This window comes from Chaetodon trifascialis, chromosome 12 (assembly GCF_039877785.1).
Source record: "Chaetodon trifascialis isolate fChaTrf1 chromosome 12, fChaTrf1.hap1, whole genome shotgun sequence".
NCBI lineage: Eukaryota > Metazoa > Chordata > Actinopteri > Chaetodontiformes > Chaetodontidae > Chaetodon > Chaetodon trifascialis.
This window is the reverse complement of record NC_092067.1, coordinates 13,859,866-13,877,552: the sequence shown is the minus strand read 5'-3', so window position 1 is coordinate 13,877,552 and position 17,687 is coordinate 13,859,866. Positions and strand designations below refer to the sequence as shown.

General features: G+C 40.3%; 2 protein-coding genes across 2 annotated transcripts in view; both read right to left on the bottom strand.

The window, feature by feature from the left end:
* Positions 1-7,721, bottom strand: part of pde11a (phosphodiesterase 11a) — a 37,348-nt gene extending 29,627 nt beyond the window's left edge. Inside the window, exons 1-2 of the mRNA XM_070976748.1 lie at positions 6,448-7,721; positions 5,651-5,809 (exon numbers count right to left, since the gene is read on the bottom strand). Coding sequence (XP_070832849.1) covers positions 5,651-5,809; positions 6,448-7,236 — 948 coding nt within the window. The 5' untranslated portion in view covers positions 7,237-7,721. The remainder of the gene's footprint in view (positions 1-5,650; positions 5,810-6,447) is intronic.
* A 1,138-nt stretch (positions 7,722-8,859) lies between these two features.
* On the bottom strand, positions 8,860-10,398 carry LOC139340275 (cytochrome c-like). Its single transcript, XM_070976027.1, has 3 exons — positions 10,319-10,398; positions 9,550-9,728; positions 8,860-9,452 (listed from the first exon to the last, which is right to left on the bottom strand). The coding sequence occupies exons 2-3, from the start codon at positions 9,719-9,721 to the stop codon at positions 9,307-9,309; spliced, it is 318 nt and encodes a 105-aa protein (XP_070832128.1). The 5' UTR covers positions 9,722-9,728; positions 10,319-10,398; the 3' UTR covers positions 8,860-9,306.
* Between the last annotated feature and the right edge of the window lie 7,289 nt (positions 10,399-17,687).

Sequence of the window (17,687 nt, the reverse complement as noted above, 5' to 3'; positions counted from 1 at the left end):
TCATTTTCAAAATGGCAAAACTTAAACTGAAGTATTGAAGGCAAAAATGAAAAGACATCTGTTCCAAATGAAATGGGCAAATATTTGTGAATATTTTTGTTACATCTTACTGTAATTTGTGGAAATATTTATAAGTTGCAAGTTCATTAAGAAATCTCTATCGTAAATAATACAAAAAATAATATCATCTCTTAGGATCTGATGGCCTCTGTTCATCTTCAAGAACTGGCGACTATCTTTGAAGGCTACAGCAAACTGTAAAACACTAAAATCCTTAATTGAAAAAAAAAAAAGAAAATCATTTGCAGTGTTTGTTGAATGGGTGCAGGCCCTACCCCTTATAACGATCATCACTTCAAGCCCAAACCGGCAGTAATTACTCTGATTTTCTCAAAGGAACTGCTTAGAGGGCAGTGAGCCACAGTTCATTATATCAAAGTCAGAGTTCAAAATGAATGCAGCCAATTAAAAGAAGAGAACAACATTTTTTACTCTGTGTCAATGATGGTTCGACTTTGAGGAGGGGTAGTGGCATGCACTGGTGAAATGATGTCATTCAGACACTCAAACCAGGTTGCTGAGGCTCATGTGATCCCTGAGCTCATGTAATTTTCCACACGGAAACTTAAAAAGCATTTCAGTAGGCTGGATTTCATTCACATAGACACAGAAGTCATGCAATGCTGAATTTTTGAAGGCACCACCAACAATTAAAAGTAAAAGAAAATGAAAGAGTACTTGTAAATACACAATGTATCGTATCATATGGTATCATATGGTATCATATTGTATCCTATTGTATCGTGTCGTGTATGTATATGCATTGCCCAAGCAAAGGCTGGACCTAAAATTTCTCCACAAAACAATACCACTACCACACCCAGCTTGCTTTTTGGTTGAACTGAAAGTTGAACTAGGATGTTCATTTTCTTTTTTACACTATACAGTTGGGATCAGATCTAAGTGGATCAGTTTGAATATTTTAATTTCAGGACTTTATATTAAATGGTTTGTACCTTTGTGTAAAAATCAGTGCTGGTAGAGGTCAGAGATCAGACTGTGTGAAGTTCTGTACTTCCTGAGATCAGTCTGTTTTGTCTGTTGGACACAGACTTCCTTAACTCAAGTTACCACACTTCTGTGGTATCCTATATGCAGAGAGAGAGATTGTTCTGAATTACCTTCACTTGCCATGTTTACCTGTTTTGAGAGTTGTCCTTTAAGATATTACAATTTGTTGCAGTACGCGTGAATCTGCTACTTTGGTGTACCCCAAGGTACAGTTTTAGATCCTCTTTGTTTTTCCACTTTGAAACAAAGCATCCTCTTTCTCTTATTTGCAAATGAAAAATGACCGGGTTGCAGAACACCTGACCAAAATTAAGCAGTTAAAATGCCTTCTGGTTGCCATTTACTCCAAATCAAAAAATCCAAATCGTCTTAGAAGCAGCGCTCTAATTTCTTAAAACGCAGTAATATCAAAAACAAGATAACACACGGTTAGTCAATATTAAAGTTCACACTCAATGCCCACTTAGAACAGCATAGAATTCAAGCCCTTACTCAACCTTCAACCACCTTTATCCATTCCTCTTGGAGAGGTAGAGCAGCTCGGTCTGCCTTTATGGTTCGCGGTCTCCACTGTACAGTATGTCATCCACATGTATTCTTTACCCACATAGTGCAAATGCCTCTGTTATATAAAGAGCTTTGCACAGAACCAGTTTATGATGCACCATATAAATTTTACTTGGTCTGATATCCTATAAGAATGTATTAAAAACATGTGGCTCCAGGCAGAAACTGTGTTCTCTCTTCTTAAACTGTAGATTTACATTGGGAAATTGTGGGATAGTGGTTATTACAGTATTGCTTCGAGCCAATTTGACAAGGAGTTTGGCAGCCAGAGGGAGCACAGCGGTGAGGGAAGAATGCAATCTGACAATTGACTCACAGAGGTGTTAAACTATATTGGCAAATGGAACCTATATGGGAGGAACTTGCTTCTTATTAAGAGAAAATTCATGAAAATGTCCTGAATAATACATTTCACATACAATGTATTAAAAGGAACGCAAAGTGAAATAAATGCTAAATCAAGATAATAAAGCAAGATGTAGATCAGCTTATACACTTAAGTCAATAGGTACATTCCTCTATAGAAGGTAATGAGACAATGCAATTAGACATGGGTTGAACGATTATCCAAGGTCCCCAAAGGACCCAAATCCTGCAGGGTATGCAACACAACTTAATTAAAGCAGCATGGGATTAAAACCAGCAACATCATGTGTTTAAATATCCTGTAAGGGTTAGTGCATAGAGAATGACTTTGTTTTACTAAAGGTAACCTAAAGTCTCTAATGACATCTGCCATTGCAGTATTATCTAATGCTTTGAAGTGTGTGATACATTTTCCTATTACAAGGTCTTCCATAAAAGCAGAGCTGCATCTGTGCTGTGCAGGGAGCGTACTGTATTCTCTGATGCTAGCATTGCATTTCATTACTAATTCAGCTGTAGCCATCCCAAGCATTAGTGTGACATTAATGCAATGTGAAACGTACTCAAAACATGGGAAAGAGAATAAGAATTCCTAATCTGCATCTATTATGAACAATGGATAGAGTCTGCAGATGTAAATTTAACAGTAGAGCTCTGATGAAGAAAAACATACTCTAAATAAAAAACCACAGTCGTTCGCTGCAGGGAAACACACCACTAAAATAAAAGTACAGCCTGCTTTGTGCTTTCATGTTTCATCTTTTTCCCCTTTAGGAGGAAGTCAGTGTATCGCTTGTCACCGTCTTTCTGCCACATCGTGTCGTGTGCTGATGGACTGAACATATGCTCCTCGTGCCTCTCTCATAAGTCAAATAAACAATCCTTCACAATCATAAGCCTATCTAGATCAGGGCGAGATGTAACACCCCCACCTACTGCTTTGACTTGTTATGTATTATATTCATTCACAGACATCTGTGTCTTGTTGCAACTGCCAACTTTGATCTGTTTACACACTGAGCTGATTCACACAGAGGTAAAATACTAAAGAGTAGTCATCCAAGAGCATGCTTCAGTCCTCTTGGATCATATGTGATCAAAAACAGAATATCTGTAGACAGATCAGAGCAATGTCTCTCCACACCTGGAACCTGCTTAGTACCGGCGTGACCTGCTGGCCATTCCTCAATATTTTGTTGGGGTTAACTCTTTGGCAACCATTCAAAATCCCATAATGATGAAATCTAAATGGTGACTCTAAATCAAAGTCTGGCTGTCCCACTAAGCACACAAGCAAAAGACTCGCCAATTACAGATTCTGGACAGCCTCTATAAAGTTGTAATTCTTGGTGGCATTACAGCGGGGTCCTTTGGAAGATACTGCCTCAGGAAAATGTGATGCTGCTGAGAAATAAGCTATGACCGAGCTAGAAACTGAGGCCTGAGACACGGATTCAGGGCAAATGCGCTTCACATCAGACTGACCTGGAGAAATTCTTTAAATAGTAAATATTATTAAGCAGTTCGAACACAGGAACAAAGGAGAAAGAGCAAATGTTACCTGCTGTTTACCAGACAGCAGATGTTCAGCCAGTGTTGCTTGTGAAATATTCAGTTTGGATGGAGAGGGTGGAAGAGGAAAAGACGGATGTAGAAGCAAAGCATGAGCTACATTCAAACTCTGAAGACAACACGTGCTGTGGATGGCGCCCATCCATTCTGATGATGCCGATGATTTTTCAGTGTTGTCACTGAAAAATACTGTTACTGTCACAACACAAAGAAATCTGATTTTAACAACCAAAGGCCAATGCACCGGACAAAACCGGTTTGATATTTTGGGATATGTCATTCCATTTATGTGCCATAATGTTTATTACGTGGTGGTAAGGACAATTTTCACTTTTCAGAAAGAAGCTGTGCTAGTACACAATGTACTTCGAACATACACAAAAAAAGTAAAACTTAGTATTTCTAAATGAAATTCCCCAAACTGTATCTCTTGTAGTGATACTTTATCGACACCCTCTCTCATCATGAAGCATTGTGTATCAAGATAATACTCTTCAACAATAACAGAAAAGCTGTTATTATTCACTGTTATTGAGTCATATTAATCTGAAATGTGTTTTTTTTAAGGTTATTTTGAGAAAATACAATGTAGTTCTTAATTTACCAATTTAATTACTCTGATTAATGGATGAAATTAAAGTTTCCAAATTGACGACAAGCATGAATCAGTGAAATTCGGGCACATGTGAGAAAAATATTGTGAATCGATATAATTACAATTGAAATTAAAAGACAATAAAATTTAATCTCAACGTAGAGATTACTTAGGTTGTTTCCAGAAATTTTATTCATCGTCTCTAATTTATACAACAATCCAAGCAATAAAGTAAAAATAAAATGGCAACTCAGTCTGAGCATCAGGCCACAAAAGGGTTTCCCAAACACTGACTGAAATGTTTCACAGCAGGAGCTAGCTGGTCACAATGCAAATCATAACATGCAAAAAGGGACAAAATCTAAGAAAAACCCTCTTTTCGCTCCAGAAAAATCCATCTTGTTTTTAAAATATCTGCTATTTCAAGCTCCTGAGTATGAACAACACTGACAGCAATGACAAATGACATCACTGCAGCTCTGCTATGCCTGTGTGCCACGAAAACCACATAACAGTATTTGCCTGCAAAAAAAAGAGAGTAACATCCCTGAAATGCCACACATGAATCATGAAGCCTGTGATCATTTCACTTCAGGCCTGTTCTTTCCTCTGCACCATACTTCACTCTGCTGCAATAACAACAACACTGAGAGACTAAAGCCACACAAGCAGCTCTGTAAACCTACCTACACCAACAATATTAACATGCTAGCGCTTAGTAGGTAAGGTTTACCATCTTCAGAGTCTTGTGTGCCAACATGCTAACCTTTGCTAATCAGGGTGATGGGAATGCCATTACTTTTGCAGGTAAACCATTAGACAACTTCAAATTTTGACCTGATGATGGTGCTAAAAACTCATGTCTTCACCAGTTATTACATTTCATCCACAGGGGAACAAACTTCATTGCAATTGATCAAACATTATAGCAAAAATAGTCAAGTCTATCAGAGGAATGCCAAAGTGACTGGGAGCCATTTACCAGGAACCATGAATACCTGTACCAAATGTTGTTCCAATAATGTGGCAAATGTGAAGACATTTCACTTAAACCCCAAAATGTCAACCTTGTGGTGGCGCGACAGTAAAAGTCACAGGATCATTAGTCATTATGATTCATCCTCTGGCATGTATACATGTATGTACAAAATCTCTTTGCACTGTGAACCAAAGAGGTGGATCAGCTATCCATCACTGCTACCCCCTGCCCCCACCTCAAGAGTGGCTGATAGTTCTGACCACCATATTGCCATAGGACAATGTGGCAATGAACTGGCTGTATCAGACATACAAGAACTCTAGAGATGGACATCTACCTGACAGAGGTAATAATAAGTGGCTGTAAGTCAAGACAACATATTAGAATGAAACACAAAACAATCACCCCGATCTACGCTGTCCACACCAAGCAGGCAGCACATGGCAAAATGAGTGATCTTCATCCAGCACTGACACTCATAACTATATTAATGAAATTACCTTTTCATCATCTTCAGTGAAAAGTTCTCCACTTGAAGACTTGTTGATGGCCTGAGCAACTCCAATGATCTCTCCATCGCTGTTGCGAATGGGCATGCACAAGAGTGACTTGGTTTTGTACCCTGTCAGCTTGTCAATTTCATCGCTGAACCGACGATCCTGCAGTCCACAGGGACAGTAGAAAATAAAGACACCACGTAAGCACTTGTTGCAAAGATGCAGTTTTCCCTTTTTCATTTACAGATGACCGTGCAGTAAAACGTACAACTCATCAGGACAAGGAAAGGTATACAAATGAAGGCAATATGAGAGACAACAGCATCATTTCTGTAAAACTTTGATGGCTTCTGTGTTTGGACATTAGAGTGTAATGTAAAATGAGGTCTGCCTAGATTTGTCTGAAAAAGGGGCCACTCATTGAGCAATGTGGTGTATTGGTTTATCTAGTATTGTCTTTTCTTTTCTTTTTTTAAATCAGGGTGAACACAGTGAAATTACAGTAACAGCAGAGAGAGAACGATACCTCTCCTCTATTATCTTATTTTTATGACTGATGCTCTGTGTGAATCTGTGGTTTTACACAAGCTTTGGTGTTGGCTTTCACGCTCTCAGCTCTGTTACGCGGTTTGACTGATGATCAATTAACTATGACAGGCTGAAAGTAAATGATCTGTCTCCGTGCCTGAGTCTCTCTCTCTCTCTCTCTCTCTCTCTCTCTCTCTCTCTCTCTCTCTCTCTCTCTCTCTCTCTTTCCGTGACTCACGCAAACGCACACGCATGCAAAGAGGCGCAGGCACCTGGTAAGCGTCAGGGATGTTCACCGTCTCTCCGTGTTCGGCCACATATCCAATGATCCCTTTGCCCCACGGCACCTGAACTTCATCTGAATTCATTGAGGGCAAAACTGTGGTGCCCGCGTGCACGTCAAAGAATTTGGACACTAGTGTCTTCTTGTTGCCTGTCCCCTCCACCAAAAACAAGGAGCACCGGTCCGCGTCCACCATAATACAAACAAACACCAGGATCTTGTAGCTGAGACTAGTTAGATCCAAGTCGTTAGATATGTCCTTCACAAGCTCCAGGAAAAACTCTCTCTCGTTGTGTTCTTTGAGGTAATATTTAAAATCCACGGCTGTGGACGGGTACTGGGGGATGTTGACTCTGGACTCCAGCAGCGCGCTCAGGATGTGCGCAGTGGTCGGGGGCAGAGAGCTGGCTTTCCTCAGCAGGGCTCTCCTCCTCATGCTCGTCAGGGGCTCCTGGGCCCTGGAGTTCACATGTTCGTCGTACGTCCTGTTGACATTGATGGCTTTGGATCTGGCGAAAGTTTTGCGCAGCTCCTTCTGCGAGGCTCTCCTTTGCAGACCGTCACATTTGCTCGCCCAGCTGTCCTTGCACGCGTTGCTCTTCTCCTCTCTCGGCTCGGCCGGAGCTGCGGCCGCCGGACTTTTGCTCGCCTGGTGATTCTTGAGCCATTTCTCCACCATGCCGAAATTCCCCTTTCTGTTCAAATAGTCCTCGAACAACTCGGGATGCGAGTCCAGGAAACTTTCCACGTCAGAGAACACCATATTTGGCACTGCCATGTCTGTTCTTTAGATGGTCCTCAGTGAACCAAATCCATGAAGTCGCGCAGGGAAATATCATCTATGAGGCTTTACTGAGGGTTAAAGTAGAGAATCATTGAAATACCATAACTTCCAAGATGCGTTATGCAGGAAACACCCCTGGGGCTCTGGCTGCATATCCAGTTTCCACTCTGTGAGGAGACGGATGGAGACTCCCTTTGCGCACCAGCATATTCCTGCACAGAAGCATCTCCACACCGTTCACTTCATTTAAAAGCACTGGAAGCAGATCCAAGTCAAGCAGCGCGGAGGCAGACTGAGGCTCGCGTAGACCATCACAGGCACGGGAAACCTCATCGAGAGCCACGACCGAGCATCACCGTCGTATGGGTCTTCTTGTGTGCAAATGACGCTGGCTGTGGTTGGCTCGGTCCCGCTGACGCTCTCTTCGTCACACAGACGGGAGCTCCGGGTTGCTTCAGCAGTCAGCCCTGTGGCCATCTGAACCGCTTGCCCTCCTTGGAGAGGCGCTCAAATATGAGGATGAGTAAGAGTGTAATTATGGTAGATTCATCTACCATCTCAGCATGCATAATATATGATGCGCGCTGTGAACTATACGGTATATAAAGATGTAGAAATGGTGGATTAAAGTGGTGGACGTTTGCCCAGCGATGAACATTACTTTCAGCAATAATTCAGCGTCACACTCTAGATTTAGAAAGCTTCTTAAGAGCAAAAGACCCACATGTGGGTTTGTTATAATTTAATGAATTTATGCTTCAGTGGCGTCAAACATAATGGATTCCTGGGCCTTTCCTGACAAGGCTGTGGTGATGCTGCTGCTGCTGGCTGACAAGAGGAATCAAAGTGAATGACTGTCGCCTGAAGAAAAATGTGTTTAATACCACATATAACAGACACTGCAAGTGGACAATATCTTTTTCACAACCCCCAAACTTTGGCAAATGTGGAATCTGCAGCGGTCGGTATGTACCATGTAATTGTGTAACAGCGACTTTTATTGGCAGGAGGATGTCAGAAAATCAAATTCCTTTACACAGTGTTATTAGTGAATCTGTGTGCAGGTGAGACGTTTGAACGCTAGAGGGAGCTACACTCCACAATTTGGACTGGGAATATAAACTGTACAGGACAATTGATAGACAAAACAGTCTCAGGTGCTGTGTCCCACCATGGACAGCTTTTACCTGATTAGCTCTTTAAACTAAGAGGTTATACACCCTCTAGGCTGAAAACCATATTCATATTTACTACGACCACATAAGACCAAACCAAAAATAGTGTCCTTTACTGGCTTTTGTCAATGTGCAGTGACCCAACATATGCAGGCCATGATTGCCCAGCCAGTCAACATCTGTATCCCAGCAGAGTCTCCTCCCACTTCAACTGAGGCCAAACGACCTCAAAGTATAAACAACATTCACAAAAATATGCAGTGATGTGTAGATCAGCTTTCAAATTCAGACATTTCAAGTTACTTAATTTGGTTCACAAATCAATATGAACACAATCATTGCCTGACGTGATCACCCACACCCATGGTACTCATTATTATATGGTACTAATAGTAACCACATTTTCACTAGTGGGAACATATTAATCAAATTACAAAATGTTAAGTTTAGTGTCAGTTTTATTTAAATTGCAAATTCACAAATCAGGCAATAAAAACCGGTTGAGATATCATCAAACAGGAAGCAGAAAAGGTACATTCATTCTTTGAACAGACAATTATCAAGATAACTTTGAATGTAAACGAAGAAACTACAGAGAAGGCAAACCAATGGCTGGCTGTTAATTATCAAACATAGTACACAGCAGTGCCGACATTCTCAATGCACAGTATATGGTCTAATAATTTATGGTAAAAAAGGAACCTGTTAAAACCAGGGCATATCATTTACTCCACCACACAGGAGGATCAGAGGTACAGGTGTAACAAACACATCACACCAACGGCACTCAGCTCGTTTCTCGTTCTGCCTGATTTTGAAAGAATGACGACTCCTGGTCCCTTGAGCTGTTTGTCAGGACACACATGACAGATATGCAGATGAAGTGTTCTTATGAAGTTGCAGACTTCAGATATGCAATCAGGTCAGCTCGTTCATTCTTCTTTTTGATGCCAGCGAAGATCATCTTTGTTCCTGGAATGTATTTCTTGGGGTTCTCCAAATAAACCATCAGGGTGTCTTCATTCCAAATAATGCCTGGAATTGAAGTGAGCAGAAATAGTGGAGAATGTTTAAAGCTTTACAGCATGACTGCCAGGACAAATCCTGTAAATACACATAGCACAGTACTTACCTTTGCTTTTGTTGGCATCAGTGTAGGAGAAGCCCTCAGCCTGGCCTGTTTTGCGTCCAAACAGACCCCAAAGGTTGGGCCCAACCTTGTGCTTTCCATCTTGGCCCAGAGTATGGCACTGCGCACACTTCAAGACAAATGTCTTCTTGCCCTTCTCAATGTCTACAGGCATGATTCCTCTGAGGAAAAAAAAAATACCCGATTAGCTTTATATTATTGTGAACAATGACTTCTCAAATGACATTGTCGTTCGCCTTTACTGCTTTCGATCAATTAAACAAAAAACTATGCCCACACTTGGCCACAAGGGGGAGCTCACGTCCGCGTTGCGCAACTAATGTGGCGCTGGCATTGTTACAAAACCAAGTTTGGTAACGTTACTTAAAGATCACAGTTTGAATGATAAAATACAAGCAGTACCTATATATATGCTTACTATCTCTATGATATGATGAATTCCAGAAAAAAATAAACTGAACGGGTCATATACGGCACGTTTGACAGACCTAATGTAAAAATACTGTTAGGTACCAGTGTGAGGCAAATAACCACGTCCAACATATAAGAAATACTGACTGTAACTTATCTGGACACATTTTATAGTACTTCAGCGACTCAGCTTATGAGATAAGAAATAACTATTCTCCGGAAACAGGCAATACACCACGTTTCACATGAAATTAACCGGCATTCACAGAATCACACGGAAAGACATTACAGTAAGATCAAACACAAGAGAAGTTTCTTTCATTCATGATCGAACTCTTACCTGCTTTTGATCTGTTTTCAACCGAATTATTCAGTCTGATTCCCTCGTTGTTGATCTTCCTGCCGGCTCAGTCGCCACTGGCTCGCAATGTGCTCCCCTTCCGTGAAGTTACTCCCATTAGAAACGTCATTAGTCACCTGACCTGTTTCGTCATCCTCTTGACCACACGCAATTGTTCAGTGACTTTTGTTATCAAATCGCGCCACGTGAACGCCTCACATAACACAGAGCATCTTTGTGATGCCATTACCATTCTCAAAAATAGGACTAATCACATTTCACCGACTTTAACTGATAGAAACCAGAATAAACATTATCTTATGTGTTATCAGATACGGCAGCGTGTCCATACAAAGTATTTCAAAAGCCAGATGTGTGTTATGTCACGGTGCTGGAATAGTGCCCTCCTATTTTCACCAGTTTCTCCCATTACAGAATTAATAAAAGTCTCCTACAATAGAAAGCCCTCAAATAAACATTTTCCATAATGACCACGTCTATTGTGGCAATAACATGCTGTAAGGAAAAGCTTTGATTGGAGCATGTCAGGTTTGCGACAGACAGACAGACAGACAGACAGACAGACAGACAGACAGACAGACAGATGATAGAGTTTAGTCAGCTATGCACATTGACTACTCTCCATAAACCCCACCAAAAAACGCCCAGATTTTCCAAGATACCTGAGCACTGTAGCATACTAATGAGCACCAAACCATCAGCAAGTCAGTCACGTAACATTGGCTGCTTGGTCTAAACATTCAAAGACACTATTCAAAGAGAATAAACTAAAGCTTGAATTAAGGTTTTTTTGTTTTTTTTAAGTATGTGCTGCATTCACTGACACTGCATGAAGTCACCTTGTCTCACAAGTGAGGCATCTTAACGTTTGTTCACAATACTGTGCGGTAGCGACTTGTTAGTTCAGTAATAGTGAAGTCTTAATTGGTGATTCAATCGCATATAGATATCTTGCGGCCATTCAGATCACCAAAAAGCCTGTAGCCTAGCTTGCCTAGCTAACAATCTTTGACGCTCAAGCTTCGATTATAGCCGTTGTTAACGTTAACGTTGTTTGAATTGCCGATCCACCCGCGAATTCCTCTCCTCCTACTGGAGGCTGTTTACTCAGTTGTTTAACTTTCTCTTAAATAACGTACTTTATTTACTTCATGCTAAAAATCATTTATCACTATCTTTGTCACAGCAGTCTAACACACGTTAGGTAAATTCAAGAATCGTGCGGTGTTTCCGACTTACCGCGAGAGTTCTGTAAAGTCTCACGCTGAGATTGTGTGTAGAGTCTCTTCTGCCAACACCTGTAACGTAAACTAAGAAATGGGTCTTCTCACAGAGTTTTACATGTTCCCGTGGTAAAATTTGAGCGCCATATTATGTTAACAACTAGCTGTGGCTCCCATGAGACTCAGTAGTGCCACATTCCTCTGCCTGGCAGGCTCATCAGCAGGCTTTACAGAGTTGTCATCTAGTATCTAGAGCTTTAGCAGTACCACAATATAAAAATACTCAATTAGAAGTCACTGTAAGTCCTGCTCTTGGCATTTCACTTAAAAAGTGAGTAAAAAGTACAGCATTATTAGTAAAATATATTTAAAAGCCCTTCTCACTCACACAGGAGTTTTGAGTTGCTCTAATTATCCCTTTACTCTTCTGGGGTCTGTGTAGTTAGGCATAGCTAAACTACGCTAGTTATGTCACCAAACTCCACAAGCTCATGGTAACAGTGGGTCTTTTCCTTCCTCAACAAGTGCAATAAAATTAACATGAGACTGAGAGTGAGGGAGCTCACAGCCTCATTTCACAGTCCTGAGAAGATAATTAAAAACATCTATGTGAGAGGACTACAGCTGTACGAGTATAAATGCATCAAAAGTTATAGGACCCATTGTTCAGAATGTTAATGTGAGATAGTACATTATTGATTTAATTACTGAAGCATTTGTGTGGAAGCATTTACTTTTGTTGATTGAAATTGATTTTGTTATTTTAAATACTTTATACACTAGGTTGTTTCATCTACATAGCAGTGCATCATATATCATATTTTAACCTACATCATATTTTATTTGTTAATTAGATTTCATATTATTAATCTAAATCTGCAAAGTAAGTAATAACTCCACTCATCAAATAAATGTTGTGGACTGAAAAGTAGGCTGCAATACTTCCCTCTGAATTATAGTGCCGTAGAAGTATAAGTGGCGATGGAATATAAACACTCAAGTAAAGTACAGTTACCTCAAAACTGTACTTGAAGACAGAAGGAGTGAGAGTGGTTGGTTGGTTGGTTGGTTGGTTGGTTGGTTGGTTGGTTGGTTGGTTGGTTGGTTGGTTGGTTGGTTTATTAAGTTTGCCCCTTGCCCCAGCACCTGACATTGTTTTTTAGAGAGTCCCGCCCTCACCCCCTGCATGCTATTATTGACTGGGGGTCATAATGCCCAACAGTTGACATCCACAAACACACAGTTTGTGGCATCAAAATTAACTTAAAGTGTCAAAACAAATCATTATTATCATCACCCTAATTAATTGCGCTGTTGCCCCCACTATCACCACTCCTAATGTCATTTCAGTTTAACAATGTTATTTTATGTATACCTACTGTATCCTAAAATTACTATTACCACTATCATTATAATTTTGTTACTTAGTTTTGCTATTGTAATCTGATCATACGGTAAAATTATTATCTTTTAAATAATATTTATATATATGGTTACAATGACTTGTTGATTGTAAGAATAAAAAAAGAAAAAAGTGTTAAAACAAAGTTCTCCTTTTGCTGACTGGCCTCTTCAGAATATTGTTATATATAATAAAATATCATTACTGATACATAATTGTTTTTGTTTGTTTTTAGACTGGTTCTCATTTTTGTTGTTTTTGTCATTTAATGTTTTAGATCTAAAATCTCAAACTACAAAGTAATATCTAATATTTAGATCGGAACCAGGGATGGACTGACCATCTGGCATAGCGGGCATTTTCCCGGTGGGCCGACGTGCTATTTGGGCCGATAGTCGGCCACTTTTTTTTTTTATTTTAAATAAAAAATAGCTGGCATAATGCATTCGGCAAAAAAAAAAAAAAAAAAAAAAAGTCAGCGCAAGAGTTTGTTCATTACCACCGGCCCTCGACAAACGCTGGTCTGCGGCCAGGGTCTTCATCAGCTCCCGTGGCCGATGGGGTGGTGCCGGGTCTGGTCCCGGGTCGGTCCCGGGTAAGTTAAATTTCCCGGAATTTACCCGGGACCGACCCGGAAATTTCCCGGGACTTTACCGGGACCGACCCGGAACTTACCCGGGACCGACCCGGAAATTTCCCGGGACAGTTTCTCAATATGCGTTCTTCTCTGTACTTGTGTTCTTGTGTACTTGAGAAACGTCATCACTCTGAGTCCAAGTACTGTTCCAATTCTCAAGTCCGCATCTCGACAAGTACACTCAAATACCCGGATGTGTTCTTGCCCCTCCCACTTTATCAAGTATGCATCGGATGGTGACTTGTGCGGACTTGGGGCAACCACGTATCCCAGAATGCATTTCGTCGCAACGATGCCGGAGGAGTATGTAGACGCCTCATTGACTGACGCTTCCTATTGGAACTGACGCTCAGTGCGCCATCTTGGATGGGTCTCCCATGCGCCCCCAGTGCATTTATTTCTACGGAGGAAGGTGTATGTCCAACTACAATAATCATAACTTTTTACCCGATTTTCACACGGTTTGGTTTGTTACAAATGGCAGAGATGTAGTTATGACACAGGACGCTGTCACACATTAAAAACACGTGCTTGATGCTAAAATACTTTGTTAAAGAGCAGAATACAGACATATGGTATGGCATATGAATAAATGTATAAATTAATTAATTTTATATTTTAATAAAGAAACATTTTGATTGTTCATTTGAATTTATTTCTCTCTCTCACTCACTCACTCACACACACACAAAATCATGACCCTTCTGTACACACCAATAACACAAGAATTTCTTTATTTTTGTTTTTGTGCACTGAGTATATTTAATGTAAAGTTAGGCACATGCACACGTGCGCGCACACACAACACACACACACACACAAACACACACACACACACACACACACACACACACACACACACACACACACACACACACTCAAACCAGACATCTCACATAACCTGTTGACATGCGTATTAAACTTTGAGTAAGTTTTTTTACTCAGTTGTGTTGGAATAAAACTTCACCAAAACAAACTGTCAAAACGAGGAAGGTTTTTTTCTTTTTGGCCAACACATCATGTGTGTCGGCCCACAGTCCACTGCTTTTTTCAAACACACACATACACACACACACCTTCTGGCCTGACATGTCTAAATTTAAACAACTGTTCACAGCTTTAGGATGACAAAGATTCCACAATAGCCTGAACTGAAACTGCTGATGTTTGTGATATACACTGATTTTAACACATTTACATACATACATACAAAGCTCCCATATATACCTGGTCAGTACATTTTTTTTTCCTTCTTTAATTTTTTTAAAGCCTGGAAAAGTAAGCATTAAAATTCCAGGTCATTCCAGCGTCTTACACTACCCTGTTAAGCTTGCAACTGGGGCTGGGAAGCTAAATAAAATAAAATAAATAGATAAAATAGGGGCATAGTTGCTCTCTTTACGTTGACTTTGGTTGGCTCTGGTGCTAGCGGAGACCCACCCAATATGGCGGCGATGCTGGATTACGCTCCAGCACGTAATGAGGCGTCTACGTATATTATGTCTATGGCTGCCACCGCTGTGCGTTGCCATGGATACAAAATGTAACGGTACACACATCACTCATGAGAAGCTCTTTTTTCTCGCTGTCTTGTCAGTGCTGTGCCATGTGGCTTCTGTTTTTACAATGTAATCACTTACCATTCAAATGAGTGACATGGCCAAGTGTGTCCACTTTATAATAAAGTCGTGTTTATTTCATGTTAGGATACATTAAAATCTGGAAGCTTTAAATTGTGAACTGTGCAATTTTTCAGAGATTTGTGGCGATGCACAGTATTTTACACATCTAAAAATACACATACACAATAAGGAAACTGAACTTAGTGTGTTTTGTGCTGATAATGGTTGTATTTCTTTCTTTCTTTCTTTCTTTCTTTCTTTCTTTCTTTCTTTCTTTCTTTCTTTCTTTCTTTCTTTCTTTCTTTCTTTCTTCTGTACAGCGTTACTTCACTTCAGTGTAGGCTGTGCTGTTTGGGGCAGCTGCCCCTCAATGAGGTGGTCCTGCAAGTGTTTCTCCTCGCCGAACCAACGCACACTAATTGCCCATTATATGTCCACCTTGTTTTCATTTTCTGACTTTTTTCTATTGCTCTGTTTGGAGGAACACTAATCCATGTGATGTTATAGAGAAATTGTCAAGAGAGTGGACATTTCAGTACTGTTTGAATGTTTTCATTTTCAACATTTTGAGCAAGTTTCTCAGATACATTTTTTTGTTTGTTTTTATGAATCTTTGCAATTTGGGGGGGAGAGGAGGATGACAGCCAAGCTGTCCTCCATGACAGACAGATTCCCACCCACTCCAACACACACTCACTGCACTGAGGAGCTCCATCAGTGATAGGATGCTACATCCAAAGTGTGTGAAGGAGCGGTTCGCAGGTCATTCCTTCCTGCAGCTGTCAGACTACACAACAAGAACTGCTGAAAGTAATTTTTTGATACTTTATCTGTAAATCATCTGTAAATTACCTGTGCAATAATCTGGGCAAAAACTGGTGCAATAATCTGTGCAATTCATCCTGTATCTAACAGTCCGCAAATACAATTTATAATTTAATAATGCTTATTTTTATATAATGCTTATTTTTATTACACTCTTTTGTATATACTTGCTGTTTTTTTACCTAATTCTATCTTTTACTGGTGCTGCTGTACATTGGAATTTCCCCTTGCGGGACAAATAAAGGTATATTGAATTGAATTGAATTGAATTGAATTGAATTTACTGCAGCAACTCTGAACATTCACTCAGAAAGGACTCTGTTGAACTCGGAGAGTTATTGTTTTTCCCCAAAGGATGGGTGCGCTTCTTTTTATGTATTATATTATTATTATCATTATTATTATTTATGTGTGGGACAGTGTAATTTCAGTTTGTGAGCAGTCCCAAGCAAAAGTGTGTTAGAGGGTGTAAGGGCTATTTTTTTTAATATGTCCCAAGGAAGGTCTTTTTTGATGTCTTGACATCCATTGACACTTATTTTGAAGCAAGGCTGCTTGAAGTTGGACTTGTTGGGGGTTAAATAAAGATCCTTATTGAATTGTCTGTTCAGCTATTTTTTCTTGGGTTAATATTTAGTTTGTCTAATTCTCATGGAGATTCTTTGTAGATATTATTTTGCTTAAAATTTTGAAATCTAGCAATTTCTGTAAATTTAAGTGACTTGGCAATAAAGCATGAGAAAAAATAATAATGTTGCCCTAACTTGATAAAATAAGTTCAACCAACATCTTTTTTAGTTCTCTTAAATGGTGCCTGCTGAAAGAACCTCATGATGGACAGGAGCCACAAAATCAGAGTTTCCATTGTGCTGTACCTTACTATTATTTATTTATTTATTTTTACCAAGAACCAAGTCCGACATGTTTATGTCTACGTAGTAGTGTCAGTCTAAGTGTAAAAATATTAAACATTCCGACTCAATGTGCTGTTTCCCCCGCTGCTTCTCTGACGTCAGCCAGCTCTCTCGCTCCTCTCCCCATTCCGTGAATTGAAAGTTTATTTCAACCAATCCAGAGTTAGTAATTGTTGCCGAAACATTAAAAAGGTGATCCAAGAAGGTTTTTGTCGAGTTTTATTTTGTTTTTGATGCATTTGAAGAAGTTTATTCAAAAATGCTAAAATTACTGTTTTTTTGAATGGAGTCTGGTGGCTTTGGCAACAGCGCTACAACAGCTGTTTCTGCTTAAGCAAAACAGATCTTACTCATCAACAAAGAAGTATCTCTGTATGGATTCTTTCCATAATAATGTCAGACACTTATTTGTAGGGTAGCACGGTTGCACAAGTGGTCACACTTGTCGCCTCACAGCTAGAAGGCCCCCGGAGTCCCGCTGTGGGCGCTGGTGGCGTGTCCTCCACCACGCCTTCGGTGCCTGCTGCTCGAGGAAAAAAGGGGGCCTTTCAATGTGGAGTTTGCATGTTCTGTGTGGGGTTTGCATGAACCTAAGGTTTCCTCCTTAAATAACTCCCACTAAAAACATGAAAGAAGATCACCAAAGGAAGGAGAACCGAAGCACCGAAGGAGAACTGGTCCCCGGGCGCCGGCGTCGGCTGGCGGCTGGCAGCTGGCTGCCCACC